Source organism: Hippichthys cyanospilos, chromosome 2, assembly GCF_059441005.1.
Source record: "Hippichthys cyanospilos isolate Australia breed blue-spotted pipefish chromosome 2, RoL_Hcya_1.0, whole genome shotgun sequence".
In the NCBI taxonomy this organism is placed as follows: Eukaryota; Metazoa; Chordata; class Actinopteri; order Syngnathiformes; family Syngnathidae; genus Hippichthys; species Hippichthys cyanospilos.
This window is the reverse complement of record NC_142370.1, coordinates 7,639,937-7,656,666: the sequence shown is the minus strand read 5'-3', so window position 1 is coordinate 7,656,666 and position 16,730 is coordinate 7,639,937. Positions and strand designations below refer to the sequence as shown.

The 16,730-nt window shown below is 40.1% G+C and overlaps 1 protein-coding gene across 2 annotated transcripts; it reads left to right on the top strand.

The window, feature by feature from the left end:
* The first annotated feature begins 276 nt into the window (after positions 1 to 276).
* pkp1a (plakophilin 1a) lies at positions 277 to 16,700 on the top strand. Of its 2 annotated transcripts, none has more exons than XM_088408929.1 (15): positions 277 to 560; positions 4,622 to 4,743; positions 7,494 to 7,661; positions 7,746 to 7,903; positions 7,981 to 8,113; positions 8,958 to 9,165; positions 9,244 to 9,412; positions 10,418 to 10,535; positions 10,949 to 11,113; positions 11,199 to 11,375; positions 12,227 to 12,380; positions 12,452 to 12,638; positions 13,334 to 13,418; positions 14,522 to 14,631; positions 14,735 to 16,700. In XM_088408929.1, exons 1-14 carry the CDS (start codon positions 389 to 391, stop codon positions 14,594 to 14,596), a joined length of 2,091 nt encoding a protein of 696 aa, XP_088265055.1. In that variant the 5' UTR covers positions 277 to 388; the 3' UTR covers positions 14,597 to 14,631; positions 14,735 to 16,700. The 2 variants fall into 2 exon arrangements, with proteins under 2 accessions (XP_088265055.1, XP_088265054.1); XM_088408928.1 differs by having other exon boundaries at positions 278 to 560; positions 7,972 to 8,113.
* Positions 16,701 to 16,730: the final 30 nt, after the last annotated feature.

Here is a 16,730-nt window from a genome sequence, read left to right as displayed (position 1 = left end):
ATCAATCCATCCGCCTGTGACAGACACGTGATTATAGTACTGCACATACAGTAAAAGAAACATAAGTGGGCTTTAAAGTGAACCCTGTGGCACTCACTTTTACATAGGTGACTAGGTCAGACATCACTAACCGTAACAGTCGTGTGCAATCAAGTAAAGCCCTTTTGCTGAATTTTTTGTGAGTGTAGTGAGCGCCTGCTGGCGTCTGCGTTCCCATCTCAGCTGGAGTGGGCGCGGCGCAGGCGCACTGGAAGGGCGGAGCTCGCCCCACGCCTCTCGGGTTTTTGTGCTAGAGTCCGCCGAGCGCTCCGAGCTCAACGCGCGTCTCCCGACTTAGGAAGCAGCTGGTCCGGACAAGCCGAGGGTTTCGATCGAGCGAAAGCAGGAGATGATGCTTGCAGAGCCGCTGCGTTCGGCCATGACGGTGGGCAAGGTGGACGACACCTCGCTGGCGTTGCCGTCCGACGCCAGGCTGCACACGGGCGCGCACAGGGTGCTGGATCAAGTGCAGACGATCAAGAGGAGCAAGTCCAAACACGGCAAGAACGGCACTCCTACAAGTAAGGAATAAAGCTGCGCGCGTGCAACTGGGAAAACTCGCAATTAGTTCGGAAACGACACTCCAAAAGTTCCTGATTTCGGTGCTTAATTTTCAATAGGTATTAGCTGGTCTTCGTTCTGCTTGTACCTTTCTAATATTGTCTCTCGGATTCTATTCCATTTAAGAGTGGTGAAAAAAACGTAATACGTGAAGAAAAAAAAAGTTAAAGCCCATAAAAAAGATTAAATTAAAAAAAAATTAAATGTGTCCATAATTGTTGGAGCTGTCAAAACAAAATTAATCAACAACTTTAAATAAGTACTCGTTTAAAGTCCGAATCTTTTTTTCTCAGCAGTTTCTTGAGTTTCTGAACAATTTCGTGAAAGCAGACTCATTTTTTAAAAAAAAAAATTGCAAACACTTTTACTTTGAAGGTCAATGACCATACCAAGATTTGAATCATTTTTAAAATGTTTGAGTAAAACATGAATCCCTCTCATGTGACATCACTTAATTGTTGAATTGTTGTTTTGTTCCACTAAACACTAATAAACAGTAATTGGTTAATAAACAGTAATTGCTAGGAAAAAATGGTTTCACAAAACACCGCAACAGGAAATTTTCAACATTTTTTTTTACAATTATGAATTTTCTAAAAATAGTTGATAGTGACCACCCTAATATTCATTTACTACAAATAATCATCTTTTGTTTATCTTTTTATACCAGTGACCTATAGTGTGAGATGGATGTTCTTCCAATATATTCAATTTTTTTAATGACGTTTTTTTTTTTTTTTCTAAATTTAAACTTGTCTGTTGCAAAGCCTCACGGAAGTGTAGGAAATATTAGGTAATTTGTTATGATTTTTTTTTTTTTTTTTTTACTTTATCATTACGATATATTTATTGTATTATTATTACCATTACCTTTTGATGTTTGAATGTTAGAGCCTTGGAACAAATAGCTCCAAACAGCTCAGTCCAGGTATAATAGTCCTATTGTGCACTCCAACTGCACTTTTTTGTGAACGCGTGTGAATGCAATCCGAAGGAGTTGATGTCCAACTTTCCCTGTAGGGGTGATTTGCTCCCCCCAAGAAAGGAATGTGGCTTTAGACCCCTCACACATAAGCTTTAGTGCTTCCTTGAAAGAAAGACAGAAAAAGGACTTGGAGTTTTTTTTTTGTTGTTGACAGTCAATGCGAGTACAGAAGCTTAGTTGTCAGCTAGCTCCTGCATTCACATGTTATTATTATTTGCTGACATGTGGTCCCGAGTGTGAAATATGGTGTGTAGTTGATAGTCACCTCAAGCCTGTCCAAAGCAGCCTAGCCTCATTATTGGAATATTTGGCACGACACATGTTTGGCACTCATCTTAAGCTAAACCTCAAGACAGTAAAGTAGTGATTTTTTTTTTCATTTTAAAATTCATAATGGTTTTGTTATATCATCATGCATGTTATGTTTAACAGCATGTTTTCTTTGAGTCATGCAAATCATGCTAAAATGAGCATGCTATGGCTTACTCGCTAATGTGCAACAGGTGCGCGGAAAGAACCGCAACAAACAAGCTGATTAATTCTCCATTAGCAAATGTTAGCACATTACTGGTTTAGCCAGTAGAAGCTGTTTTATTGCTCGTCAGCCAAAAAAAAAAAAAAAAAAGATAACTGACAACTGCGGTGAAGATGATTTAAAGGGTGTATCAATTGGATCTATTCTTCATGCTGTTACGGGCTAACTTTCCCTGTAGTTTTCACTTGTTCAAGTAGACAAATAAGAACATCCCGCCGTGCCTCTAAAAACAGTCTTTAGTAGGAATTTCCAATAACATTTTTTTTCACAATAGCAATATGAGATCGTCATCAGGCTTATGCGGCTTGCTGATGAGCTGATTATTTGAAACAGGTGTGATGTAGGAGAGAACAAAAAAACATGCAAGTGTGTGGCTATCTAGGAACGGGGTTGCCTAAACCCAATCTAGACTCATGAAAGAAATTTAAAATGTGTCTTTGGGACTGAATGAGTTAATTCCGACACTAAAGCAAGTTATGCACGTGCAATGAATGTTAGGGTTACAATAAAATCTGTATACATCATAATACTGCTCCAAAACAATATGCAAGTACGGATACCTTCAAATAAGGCCTCATACAGTATTGTCCTAATACCGATATTTTGTGTCAGTACTCATCGCTACCCAATCATTTCCGCCAGGGAGTTTACGTTTTCTGCATGTCATGGAACTGCACGATGCCGATTTTAGTCCTATGAGTCCTATTTTGTTGAAATTTAACAGAAAAATTGTGGCAAATGTCTGAGTAAAATGCAAGTAAAGACTGTGGAAACCAGACAAATATACCATAATCCATGAATGTTTCCACGGTTTTTGGCACCATGATAAGCACGCGTTAATGACTCATGGCATTTCAAAGAAAAGTTCTGAAGCATGTTCGTGCAGGTGACATGATGTCACGTCTGTTTTGTTTCACGCCCGTGTGGAAAATGTATGAGTGTATCTTAACACTTTTGTTGGGTGTTAGTTTTTTTGTTAACTTGTTCACACATTGCGACAAAGGTGGACACATGATTCCACCTGCGAACAAACGAGTGAAGTTCCACTAATGGCCTCATTCTGTCATTTGTGTCTTTTGATTCCATCTATTCATTGCTTTTGTTCATCCCAGACAGACGCGTTTACTCAGGATGAGACGAGATCTCGCAAGATTAAAACGCCACGAGAGTTCTCGTTCATGCACAGCACGACATCCGTTTCCTTCTGGCTTTCGTTTTTGATATGGGGTACGCAGGAGAATGCGCTACATGACAGTAAAACGCCACCAAATGTGGTCAGAACTTCAAAATAAATCTTATCATTCTCAATAATAGGACACAAAAACCTTGGCATGATTTTATTTTGAAGTTGTTCCCAGAAGCATGTCGCAGCAATGACTATAACTTGACTGACAGACTATTGCACCAGGAGTCACGAGTTAACACAAAGCTGTTCTGAAATCATGTTCAATCACTAATTCAAGGACTTGAACACTTTCGGTGCCATGGATAAGTATTCTCGTCTTTTTAAAATAGTAATAACAATAACAAATAAAAAAAAAAAATTCTCATCAAATCTGTTTTTATGGTGGGTAGCTGATACCCTTGAATAATGCTTACCAACTATTAGCCAATTAAGCACTGTAGTGATAACTGTGACCATTGGATGGCAGTGTTTCCACACTTACAACACAGATATTACATACATGCAGTTCAAAGTAGGGAATGGAAATTAATCTTTCATATGAGACCACACATATTTACATAGACATAGCACACAATATTCTGTTGGCCTTGAAAGATGAGCGAAAACGCTAAATATAGTGGCCCTCGAGAGGTTTCCTTTTCCTATAACGCCTTGCACTTAAAGAGTTAATTATGCTGACGATGTAGCTGATCAGCATTCGAGTGATCTATATCTGATCTTGGCTGCTGAGAGCTGTCAGATTGACTTTCAAAGACATTATATTGAATGCAAATAATTTGCTTTGATTTTGACAGCCTGACGTTGCCGTTTGTACTGATCACTGTTGAAAAAACCAGACCCGATGCAAATGTGTGTTCTGTGGTTTGTTTAATTGACCATTAATTATGGTGAAAAGGTTGTTTAAAAACCCTTTATATTTATGTATGGTAAAGAATTGATTCTTGTCCCAAAAATATATAAAAGTTGATGACCTGTATTTATATCTAGCTGTAAATGTATATTTGGTCTTCTGTGTATATATTTGTTTTTCATTAAGCAAAGAAATAATAAAGTCATTTTAATTTTATTGAGATTGTGGTGACTCAGGGCTGTACAAATAAACTTGACTCTGAATACCAAAAGACTCATATCTGCAGCCATACGGGAGAAATACAGGATGCTCTTGCAAATCACATTTGTGGTGATATTTTGATGTTGCCGTTGACGATAAGGATGGTAAACTATTGGCAGAAAAGACAAAGATCATTTGTCTCCTTGAATCCCCACCCCCCACCCTCATTTAAGTGTTTTTTTTTTTTTTTTTTTTTTTCTACAGGCCCCACTTTGCCAGTTTTGTCACCACTGGATGAGTTTGGAACATTCCAGTTTTTGCCCACCAAAGCCAATGGCACTTTTGGTCGCAGCGTCTCCACCAAGTCGGCGGCGTACAACAAAGCGGTAATTGAACACTCTCATTACTTTCTGCAAGTGCACTGTAAGAGAGAATGGGAGACTGACCAGAACATTCCACTGCTCTTCTCCTGGGATGTTTTCCAGTGTGGTCATTTGTTTTGGAACATTTTCCTGCTTGTGATCATGAACTCTTTTAAAAAAGAAGCTTTTGATTGGCAGCTAATTTAGAGCAGCCTAAATGATATTCTGAGGCTTTTGTTGCTTCCATCACGCTCTCACATTTAATTCTCTCAAATTGAGAAACAACTTGCAAGTTAGATGAATTACCTCATGGAGGCAATGGGATTTGCCAAAATTCTTATGGCAAGTTTCACATGATTTTACTTTTCATCCAATTTGTTTTTGCTCCGTTTCATGAAACGAATCTTATTGATTTTGCAATGGGGTAGTGGACACTCAGTGGCTGTGTTCAGAGGTTATTTCGGGTTACGTAAACAAAGAGTTATAGTTGCTCGGTAAGTGGCGTGACTGCTTATCGACTGGCCAGGCAAACACAAGGCAGCCTTCACCAAGCCAATAGGGTGAGTCATGCTTTGTGATGAAGTTGTGATACGTTGCTGCCTGTTTGAATGGGAAGTCAAGTCTGAGCATTTGTTATTTATTTTTTTTGACAATAATAAGTTCTTTGTCTAGCCATTGCTTTTTGAAAAATATTGCTGGCGGGTGACCGACCATTTTACCTCTTACTGTCGGCCAAAAATGACATCAGAGATAAGTTGGGTCTTAGAGAAAGGCCAATTACATTTCAGCTTGCCTGTGATGTCATTTTCGGGTGACAGCAAGTGGCAAAAAGGCCGCCCCCCTGAGATGGATAAAAATAGGCGGATTTTATTGCTTAACTTTCTATTATGTAGCGGGTCAAACGGACCCATTTGAAAGTTAATTTTGAATGTAGTTTGTAAGTACAAGACTGCCTGCCATATGTATAATAATCATATCAAGTTAAAATTGCAGTTGTATGCATTTTACCCAGAAACCTTTTGGGGTAAATACTGTAAGATGATAAATAAATATGCAAAACCTGGGTCAAAATTACCCAAGAATATTACTGCTGTTCATCAGGGGAAACACAGAATCACAAAATGTGTTAGCTAGCAGAATTACACTCAAAAAGGTTTCTGAAACTTTTGGATAATCACACATGACCACGGTCAAGTTGACACAGGATTTTAATACTATTCCAGAGAAAGCAACATAACACATGGGTATAAACGAAGTGTTGCCCTTGTTGTTTTGTGTGTGGGTTTACAATAAAAAAAACAAAAGAGAAACTTTTTTGTCAAAAAATGAGTTTTTGACACTTTTGGATAAATAATCACACCTCCGGGTCATATTGACCCAAAGATATTATTGCTGTTGTTAAGAAATGAACATAACTCACAACTTCAAACAGAACTTTGGATTTGGTCTTTGCACATTTTTGACAAGTTTGGGTGAAAAAATACACCCCGGGTTAAAGTGACCCAGCGCTCTTATTTACTTGCAATCAAACATAAGAGGGTTCATTTATATGACACAAACTTTATTCATCAGAATGCTGTGTTGACCGCCCCTTTAAAAATCAGCTGTTACTTGCTAGTAATTACCACACATAAATACGAAAACAGTGTATCTTTATGGAACAGGCGGAGCTTGAAAGCAGCATTGCTCCCAGACGGTTACAATGCTAAATTAAAGTCTGGCCGACTGAATGCTATTCCTCAATTGAAAGGCGTGTCTGTTGTTTAACAGGGTAGGCCTCCCAGTCTATAATGACTCATGAGGATGAATACGACTGATTGTATACACACATAATCAGGCATTTATTATCTGTATTATCAGTGATAATACAACATATATACATTTTTCCCCCCGATAAATTTTATGTATCAAAACTACTAATAGGATTCGCACTTACTGTAGTTTCGGTGACTGCTTAAGACTTGAATACTCGTACGGGTATCGGTGTGGACCAAAGTGGTATCAGACATCCCTGAGTCAATGATTATTTTATCAGACTGATCAAATAAATCTTTGTAAATTTTTCCAGAGAAAGTGCAGTAACATGCAATCAACTGTCAGAGCTTATCACCCCTCCCTCATCATACAAAGATTTGCTACTTTCCGTAACTCTTGACACATAAGCTTGTGTGCTCGGAAGCAGGAAGAATAGAATGCAAAAGGTCAGTGACCTTTGAAGTAACCATTATCGATTGCGTTCTTCATTTATCATCTGAAGTGAAGAATTAGGTGCCATTTCAGGTAGACGTCAACCAAGGGAAATGGCATGGCACTCCCACACAAAATAAACCAATGACGCAACTGTTTGTAATTAGATCAGATCAAGCCGTTTTAATTGGTGGTGCAATCGCGAATTCAGGTTGTGTTAGTGCTGCGCACAATGCACTCCTGTGTTCAGCAGCGCTTGGAGGGAGTCTCCTGTTGCACATATTATGTTACCTGCTCTGTGGAATCGTTCGCCACTTTCCGCTGCCCTCCACATAAACGGCAAACGAAAACAAAGGCAAAGTCCTCTCGCGTTGGTTAGCGTGAGGCAAAATAAACTACGCGGAGTTCATAAGCCCATTTTCATACTGCTGTTTCTCCAAATGAAACAGAACTTTGCTTCTTCTTTTTTAAAGCAATATGCCCAAAAATAAAACACAACTTTGTTTTTTTGTTTGTTTTTTTTTTTGTAGCAATATGCCCAAAAATAAAACACAACTTTGTTTTTTTGTTTGTTTTTTTTTTAATAGCAATATGCCCAAAAGAGCCGTTCTCTGTCCACGAAAAGCCTGGGCTCAAGACACCTCAGCTCATCGGGCGCGTGGGAACAACAAATCAACGCTTCCAACTGGCCTCAAAGTCCCGTCGGGATGAAATCCAGCCGCAGCGATCCTGCCTTGGCTCCCCCCAACAACAGGGTGATGATCCTTTTTCTACTTGTGGCAACTCGCCGATAGGCTTTCAGCATTCATTCTGTTGCGTTTCAATTTGCGATTGGGCAGAGAGTCAAAGGGCAGCTGAGCCAGAGTCAAGTGAAGAGACTCAGCACGTACTCCACCAGCAACGGCTTCCACGCGGGCACGGGCCAACAGCGCTTTTTGGAAGCGCCTCCAGATCAGTCGCAGGGAATCAAAACGTCCAAGATTGAACAGCAGTCAGCGTGAGTTTGCTTCTCGTCAGCATGTCTCGTGGTAGGCAACTAAGAAGCAAAAACGGGCGCATCTGCAGCGTCAACAGTTCGCTCAACGTGGCGGATTTGAACATCAAGGAAGCTGTCGAGTTCTTGTCTCACCCTGAGGAGAATTTCCAGCAGTGCGGCGCCACCATCATTCAGCAAACCACTTTTAAAGACGAGCGTGCCAAACAAGAGGTTAGAGAGCTTTCAAGTGCAGTCCGGGCAAGAATTTTGCGAGCATCCTCTAATCGTTTATCAAAAATCATGAATTGTAAAATACATCATGCTTTCCGCAGTGTATTAGGGTCTTGATAGGAAAACATAAATACGACAAGACAAGATTTGATAAAGTTGTCATGGGACTTGATCTCAAGATTAAAAGTCATCATGACAGTTTTAAATGTTTAAAAGTAGTCTGATTTAGTGGTCATGAGATTAAAAATCATCATGGCGAGATTAAAAGTCACGATGCGATTTTGTAAAATCGGCATGACAATTAAAAATCATAGTGAATGATTAAAAATGATCACAATGAGATCATGGATGAGATCAACAATCGTCATCACGAGCTTTCTTCTCAATGATGAAATTAAAATTCATCATGACTAAAGTCAAATTCATCAAGAGATTAAAAATCATCAAATTTAAAGTCATCATGACGGGAAAAAATAGGTAAAATTCATCTTTAAAACGCATGTTTCCGAATCTTCATGACGAGATTAGAAATCGCCATGACAAGATTTAAAGTAAACGTGGTGAGAAATAAACCAAACAAATTTGGACGAAATCTGGTCAAGAGAACTTTCAAGAATCCCTTCTTGTAGTTTTGTTTTCATGACGAGGTGACCCTAACACACTGTCGTAAATACTAAAGTCATCAACATGATGAAGAAATATTGACGGACAAAAACAAAACGAAAAATATGTTCTTCAAAACAAATAGTTTCGTAATTTGGCACCGTATGTTTAGATAAAGCTATAAATGTGTTTTCCACCTCTATACCTTCAGCAAGTTTTTTTTTTCCCCTCCTCCCATCAGGTTCTCCAGCTTGGAGGCATCCCCACTCTGGTGTCTCTGCTTCGCAGCCCGAGTCCCGCCGTGAGCCAAGCTGCCGCTGGGGCCTTGCGGAACCTGGTCTTCAAGAACCACAAGAATAAGCTGCAGGTTCAACAGTGCGGCGGCATCGCCAAAGCGCTGCAGCTGCTCAAAGAGACCGAATGTAGCGAGACACAGAAGCAGATCACAGGTGCAATATTTGCATGCATTCAAAACTAGCAAACCCTCCACGATCAACCAAGGGTTACCGTATCTTTGACGCCCGCAGGCCTGCTGTGGAATTTGTCGTCTGCCGACGAGCTGAAGGGAGAACTGATCGCCACGGCGCTGCCCGCCCTGACGGAGAACGTGGTGGTGCCGTTCACTCGCTGGTCGGACGACAGCGCCAGCAACAACATCCACCCGGAGGTTTTCTACAATACCACGGGGTGCCTGCGGTAAGTGCACAGCAGGAAATTCTGGAAAGCCTTCGGAGAAGTGAAGACTATTTGGCACACTAGTGCAGCGCTTGTCAGGTTGTGTGTGAGATTTTCACTGGGTATCTGCAGGTCATTTAATGCCATGACATCAAACAGTACATTTTTTTCTTTTCAAATTAAGAGGAAATTGTTTGTAACATGAAGCAGCTTTTCGTAAACTTGTGTTATAATGGCTCTTTTGTATATCATTGTATGACTTTATTTTGTTATGTTTATGCAAATGCGCCTGACAGGAACAGTATCATTTTAAAATGATGAGCAAGTATTACTACTATTAGTATGTGTACTATTGCGCTTTTTGATAATGACTATTTGGACACTGCTTCTTAAATTTGAGTTTTTGAAGGCACTTCCAAGGGTACATAAATTTTCAAAGGGTATCTGCAGATAAGTTATTGCCATGACAGTAATTGTTCTGTTTTTTTTTTCTTTTCAAATTGAGAGCTAAATTAATTGGAATATGAATCAGGTTTCCACAAAATTGTGTTATAATGTCTTTTCTACCACTTTTGGGGTGCACTCCTAATACTAGTGTACCAGTAACACTAATAGACCCAACTATGCATGTTTCATGCACTAGTAGCTTCCTGAACTCTGCTGGTAGCATCAAAATGTTTTGACTCACTAGTAAGTATGCCAAAGTGGTCTAACTTGTGTGCAGAAATATTTTGAAGTAGTGGAAAGCTGCTAGCTACCTTGTACTTTTTTGTAGGACAACTTTGAAATACTAGTCACACAACTATCTGTTACAGTTGAGGTAAAGCTGGAAACTGCTGTTAGTAAATTGGACAATGCTTCAAATTAGCTAGCGCTTCACTAGTAGCCTGCAGATATGAACATTTGTACTAGTAACATATGGTTTTTCTATTAGTATGCCAAAGAGTGTAGTGAAACGGCACATTTTTTTCATGGATCTAATGAAAAAAAAAAGAAAAAGATGATCAAAATTTCAAATGTTTGCAGCAACCTGAGCTGCGCCCAGCTGAGGGAGAGGACGGCCATGAGAGACTGCCGTGGACTTGTCGATTCCCTCATGTGTTACCTCCAGTCCTGTGTGGCCGACAGCAACCCCGATGATAAGGTTCGCTCTGCTTATTCTCTGATTAAATTGCAATAAATGTAATTCTGTAATGCTTTTCAAATGGGGGTACTTGAAGGCACTTCTGAGGGGACATGAGACTGATTATGATTAGACTCTTGTCCAAATATTAGGCAACTTTATTTGTTCCCTCCCGATTGGGATAATCTGGTGAAAGGTGTGTGCAGCTCCCAATTGGTTCATTCTATCAATAACTTGCTAATAGCGCTAAACCCTGAAGAGCTTTGATGACTTTTGGAACACCCAAAATGCGTTTAAAACACCTGTCAGACATTCCACTCCAAAATTTATGTTGCTCAATTTGATTGTGTAAAATCCATTGGAGAAAGTTCAGGATCATGGTATTTGTCCGTCTGACAAATCTCCGATCTCTTCTTCTTTGTGTCCTTTTGTAGTCTGTGGAAAACTGTGCGTGCATCCTCCATAATTTGACCTACCAACTGGAATCCGAATCCCCCAAGTGCTTCGCCGACTTCGTCCCTTCAACCGAGAGCCAATCTGGCCGGAGGAGCCCAACGGTTGGGTGCTTCAGCCCCAAGAGCAGCAAAGTTCAGAAACAGGTAGAAAGAACCCCCCCCCCCAAAAAAAATATCCCCATGGACCACTTCTTCCAAGCTGACCTGCTTGTTCTCCTACGCTTCTCAGTTTTCTTTCGATAGCTTTCGAGGAATGCTGGACGAAAGCGAGCCGAAAGGCGCCAAGTGGCTGTGCCATCCCAAAGCCATGCAGACCTACTTGTCCCTGCTCAGCTCGTCCCAGAAAGACGCCACCTTGGAGGCGTGCTGTGGCGCGCTGCAGAACCTGACTGCCAGCAAAGATTTTGTAAGTCCGTGGCAGCGATGGAACGCGGTGGATAGGAAAGGTCAACACACCCTCTATTCAAAGGCCATTTTTGAGATGAGAAAAAAAAAGAATCTGCCACTTTTTTGCAGTTCAACTGATCTTTCTTTTTTTTAAGCGTTGAGTGCTCCTATTTCTATCAGTTAGGAAATTTCCATGCCAAACCACCCAAAAAAATCTGAACATTTAACCAAGACGATATTACTTTTGATCAAATGTTGCAATTTAGAATTATAATGAATATATTCAACCTTGGTTTCTTTGAAATATTACATGTTTCAAAGCTATGGGGGGGGCAAAAAACATTGAAACAAAAAGTCTTGCTCTCATTGAAAATAATGGACATTTTAGCAGAGGGTATGTCGCGTTTTGGTATCCACTGTCGGTTTAGCATTTGTTCACATCATTGCGGGGTTAATTTAAGCGCTAAATGATTACTGTCTAAATGAGAGGTGGGCAAACATTTGATTTGGGGGCCACAAAGGCTTCTAAAGTTTGACGGGATCAGGAGCAAACGCATTAGAACAGTGTTTTTCAAGTACTATATACTGTATATTACTATTTATTGTTAACAGAAAATTAAATGAACAAAATGTAGCTTTTTTATTGCTTAGAATGACTAGTTTGAAGCACTGATAGCTATGCTATCCTGCAGGATATTAACATTTTCACCCTCTTTCCGACTGATCATTTTTTCACGTTCAGTGGGCCAGATGAAGAGTTTAACTGGCCGTATACGGCCCCGGGGCCTTAGTTTGCCCATGCTGGGTCGAAATATTAAAAGAAGTCCATTTGCAATTGTAGTATAAGATTCCACCGTGTACCTCATCCAGGGATCCAGCGTCATGAGCCAGATTCTGGTCCAGAAGCTGGGGGCCCTGATGCACATCGCCCCTCTGTTGAAGTCGCCCAAGCCGAAACTGCAGAAGGCCGCCGTGTCCCTGCTGGGAAACATCGGCCGAACCGGAGGCTTGCAGGCCGCCATGGGTGAGAAGCGCGCTCTCTCGTCCACTTGCGTTTGGGCAGCAACGCTGAGGGTCTCTGGTCTTTTGGTGCAGCAAAGCAGGTTTTACCGGAGCTGACCGGTCTGCTCTCCGCTGGCCCTCGAGAGCTGGGCAACTCCGATGAAAGCATTGCCACCGCCTGCAACACGGTGCGCAATCTGATGATGGCCGACACGGAGGTCAACAAGAGGTTTATCGACGGCGACTTGGTGTCTGCGCTGGCCGACCTTAGCGGCAATGGGTGAGCATTTACAGTTTGGCTCGCGAATGTGGGATTCGGAAAACATTTTTTGGAACTGTTTTGGTTGCTAGGCTGGAGCGCTACCATCATATTACAAAAATGAGTGCGGATAGTTGAAAAATGTCAATGCACACAGAGACTCTCCACGCTGTGCTTTTTTAGCCAAACATACATGAATATATACTTGTGTTTCTCAGTGATTTTTGCAAAGCAATTCTCAGTTATTTTGTGCCTCACTTGCTGCGGTGACTGTAAATACGATCAAAATCTATTAAAAATGAAAAAAGCTTTCAACAAATGTTAACTTTAACATAACTTATTTAATGGTCCAGCTGAAAAATAACTCCTCCCTCAGCCCACCCCTGAAAAATTATGTCTGTTGAAAAACAGATGCATTCCTTTTATTTCCTTAAACAATGCAAATGCTAAATGTCGCGTTTTACCTGAAATTATTTGTTGTTGCGTCATTCATTGGCGGTTTGTGACAATGCAATTGTTCGAGTGCATTCAAATGTAAAATAACTGCGCAACAACTGTGCGCTGCAAAAGTTCAGTCGCTCCAAGGTGTGAGCTTGTGCTCAGCCCATTCAAACGTATGCTGACTTTCCAGTGATTTCCGTATGTTGTGAAATTGCATATGGGAAGTTCAAATATAATGTGATTTTGGAGAAGAAACATGCTTCTTTTTCTTGCAGCGCTTTTCCCAAAGGCAGCAAAGCAGCTTCTGTGCTCCTCTACAACTTATGGAACGACAAGAACATGCAAAGCATTTTGAAAAAGGTAAATGACTAAAACAATACAACACACACAGAGCACATGGGCAGCAGTGTAGATTTGCGCATGTTTTATTACTCCGGCTGCACAATCACTTTCTCCGTTAAGCCCCACCCGAGCCGTTGAGTGAAAGCACAAACAGTCCGCTTGGAATCTTGGCGGACTGGTTCTCGGGACTCGCAGTCTTTTGTGGGAGGAGTAATGTAGGGAAATGGAGAGATTAGCTAAAAGGTCAGGGCACCGACATTCTTAAATGGAGCTGTCAAGAAGGCTCGCACAAGCTGCGTCGGGAGCACCAGTGCGATATGCTGAATGGCGTGTGTGTTCGAGCTCAAAAGCACACAATGGTAGAAGGCGGCAAAACACATCACTATCATATTGCTGTGATGCTTCAGTTTGGTTGTAGTTCACTTTTTTGTACTGCTAATACTAATATATTGCAACTACATATACTAATATATTTAGTAATAATCCGAATATATTGCATTCCAATTTTAAGTAACATTTAAAATTATTTAGGTACAATTTTATTACGTGTATGTGTGTCTGTGTCATTCCATAATCGAGCAAATAATAAGGTAGGCAATAAAACATTAACAAACAAAACTGAAAAAATCCTGAATTTGCCTCTCTGAGACGAAGAGAAGAGTGTCTAAAAATGCCTTTGAGACCCATAAAAAATGGTTGAGACGAGTCTCGGGACCAAGACCAATTGTGAGAAATACATTGTCTTTGAATCCAAATTAGGGCTGGGCTGTAGATTAAATGAGTTCAATCAATTCGTCATATTAAAGCTCGCCGAACTAATAATTAGCTAAGTCGCCTAATGGGACGTTTACAAAGGTGTTTACAATAATTACGAACTCATTTCATTGTGGTCTCGAAGTAAGTTATGTAACAACATACGATAGCTTTTTGTTTTACACAAGCTATGAATGTCAATAAATGAGCGTTTGCATCAGTAGCTATCCAAGCGCTACCTTCTGCAGCGAGCCGATAGCTTTTTTGGGCTTGACTTTTACGTATGTAGTGTTTATCTTATGAGACGGCCTTCAAGGCTCAGTGCAATTCCTGTAACCGCTCTTGTTTTTGAACGGATTGTTCCACAGCTAGGAATGAGCAAGTCATTATTCGTCAACGACAGCACCACGGCAGCGTACAGGTCCGTGCAGATTATCGAGTGATGGAAGCCGGTGAGGGACGCCACGTTTGCCCACAGGTATACCTTTGGAATGCTCGTGTGTTCACCATTGTGGCTTGCTAACTGCACAGCACAAAATATTTTTTTTTTTTTTACCCTTCTGTCTGCTTCTTTCGTCTAGATGGAAATCAGCATGTTAAGACAGTGTTGAAGCCACACCCTTGCGACATGAAGGGTGAAATTACCGCTTTAACAACACGGCACGTTGGATGAGCTTTAGCAATTCTAAATCCTAGCATTGTACTTATTATGTTGTGAGAAAAAAGAAAAAAAAGCTTTGAACGTCATCAATAATCCTGCGGTGTTATATGTATTTAATTTGAGATGGTTTGCCTTATTCTGTGTATAAAAATGGGCAAGTTTGTTTTTTGCTTGGTTAACTTGAGTGTGAGCTTTTTTTATGGTTGAATAGTAATGGAAAAAGTGGAAAAAGGTTCAATGTACCACTTCCAGTCACATCTTTCTTGTAGTTTAAAGGACTCAGGAGAAGATGTTGAATATGAATGAACGAAAAATGGGGATGTGTGTTTTGTGGTTAAATTAATTTCATGCAACAATTATTATTATTAACACTGTTTAACATCGAGTTACGAGGAAATTGGTTTAGCTTTCCAAAATTATTTTAAAGGAGAACCCTATCCTATGTTTAGACACTTAGCCTTGCCTCGCTTATTTCAAGCTAGTGTCAGCCTTTAAATCGCAAGGAGACACTGGAGTCTCGTCAAACAGTCACTGTTTAAATTTTTCTTACTCGCCTATTTAAGACAGTTAGCCTCGGCTAGCTTTTTTTAAGACAGCATCAGCCTTTAGATCAGGAAGAAACACTACTGTATGCTCAAAGCATCATTATTTAAAATGTTCTAACTCAACAATGTAAAATGGTTATCCTAGGCCAGCGGTGTCCAAATTATGGCCCGGGGGCCATTTGCAGCCCACCATCCACATTTTATGCAGCCAGCAGCATTTGCTAAAAATACACAGCTCGCAATGCTGTTTGATAAAAAGGTTTGATGGGAGACACCGTTAGAAGTATGGGGGAAAAAAAATATGAATTTACCTCATCGCCTTCATCAGTAAGCCTTGATGTAGCAGTTTTAAAAAATAATTACAACATAAAAACAATGTGCAATTACTTGTTTTACTTTTTTTTTCGTGTTTAACAAGGTATGGTAAAAAAAATAAATAAATAAATATGTGGCCCTTAAGTATTTCTATTTTTCTGCATATGACCCTCAAAGGAAAAATTTTGGATGCCCCTGGCTTAGGCTATCTTATCTTAAGGTAACATTAGCCTTTAAAAGAGCAGGAAACACTACTGTTTTCTAAAACATTCATTTAAAATTGTCAAACTCGCCTATGTAAGACAGTTAGCCGAGGCTAGCTTATCATAAGCTAACGTTAGCTTTAAATTAGGAAGAAACGCTACTCTCTCCTAAAACAATCACTATTTAAATTTTTCCAACTCGCCCATGGAAGACAGTTAGCCTAGGCTAGCTTATCTTAAGCTAGCACTAGCCTTTAAATCAGAAGACACTACTATCTATTCAAAAACAATCACTATTCAAAGTGTCCTAACTCACACTTGTAAGACATTTATCCTCGGCTAGCTTATCTTGAAATAGCATCAGGCTAAACAGCAGGAAAAAAACACGACTATCTCCTCAATCCATCACTTTAAAATGGTCTAACCATGTATGATATGAATGACAGTTAGCCTAGGCTAGCTTATCAAAGGCAGAGAAGGAACACACACTACTATCTCCTAAAACGGTCGCTATTGAAAATGTCCTTACTCATTGGTGTATTTTGAAACATGAAATAGTACAAACTATGTTATACTGTGGAAACATGTTACACGGTTACCGTGCGTTTGCTATATTAACTCGCTCCAGGCAACTCATGAAACTCACCGCAACAGTATACATACCAGTGTGTACAATTAACTTTGAATGTTACTTTTCTGTTAATCCTATGAACAGGCAAATTAAATGAACTATATTTCATGTTACACATTGCTTTTTGTTTGTTTTTTTTTAAAAACATCATTGTCTGTTTTATGAATAAAATCAGAAAGTCAAAAAACAGAATTGGTGTTTGGTAGTTCTTTCTATTGTGCC

Excerpts from the sequence above, each read along its gene's own strand:
- pkp1a (XM_088408928.1), top strand. The coding sequence starts at position 389 with ATGATGCTTGCAGAGCCGCTGCGTTCGGCCATGACGGTGGGCAAGGTG. Across the intron at positions 11,376-12,226 it reads TGACTGCCAGCAAAGATTTT|GGATCCAGCGTCATGAGCCA; the intron begins GTAAGTCCGTGG and ends TACCTCATCCAG. Across the intron at positions 12,381-12,451 it reads AGGCTTGCAGGCCGCCATGG|CAAAGCAGGTTTTACCGGAG; the intron begins GTGAGAAGCGCG and ends CTTTTGGTGCAG.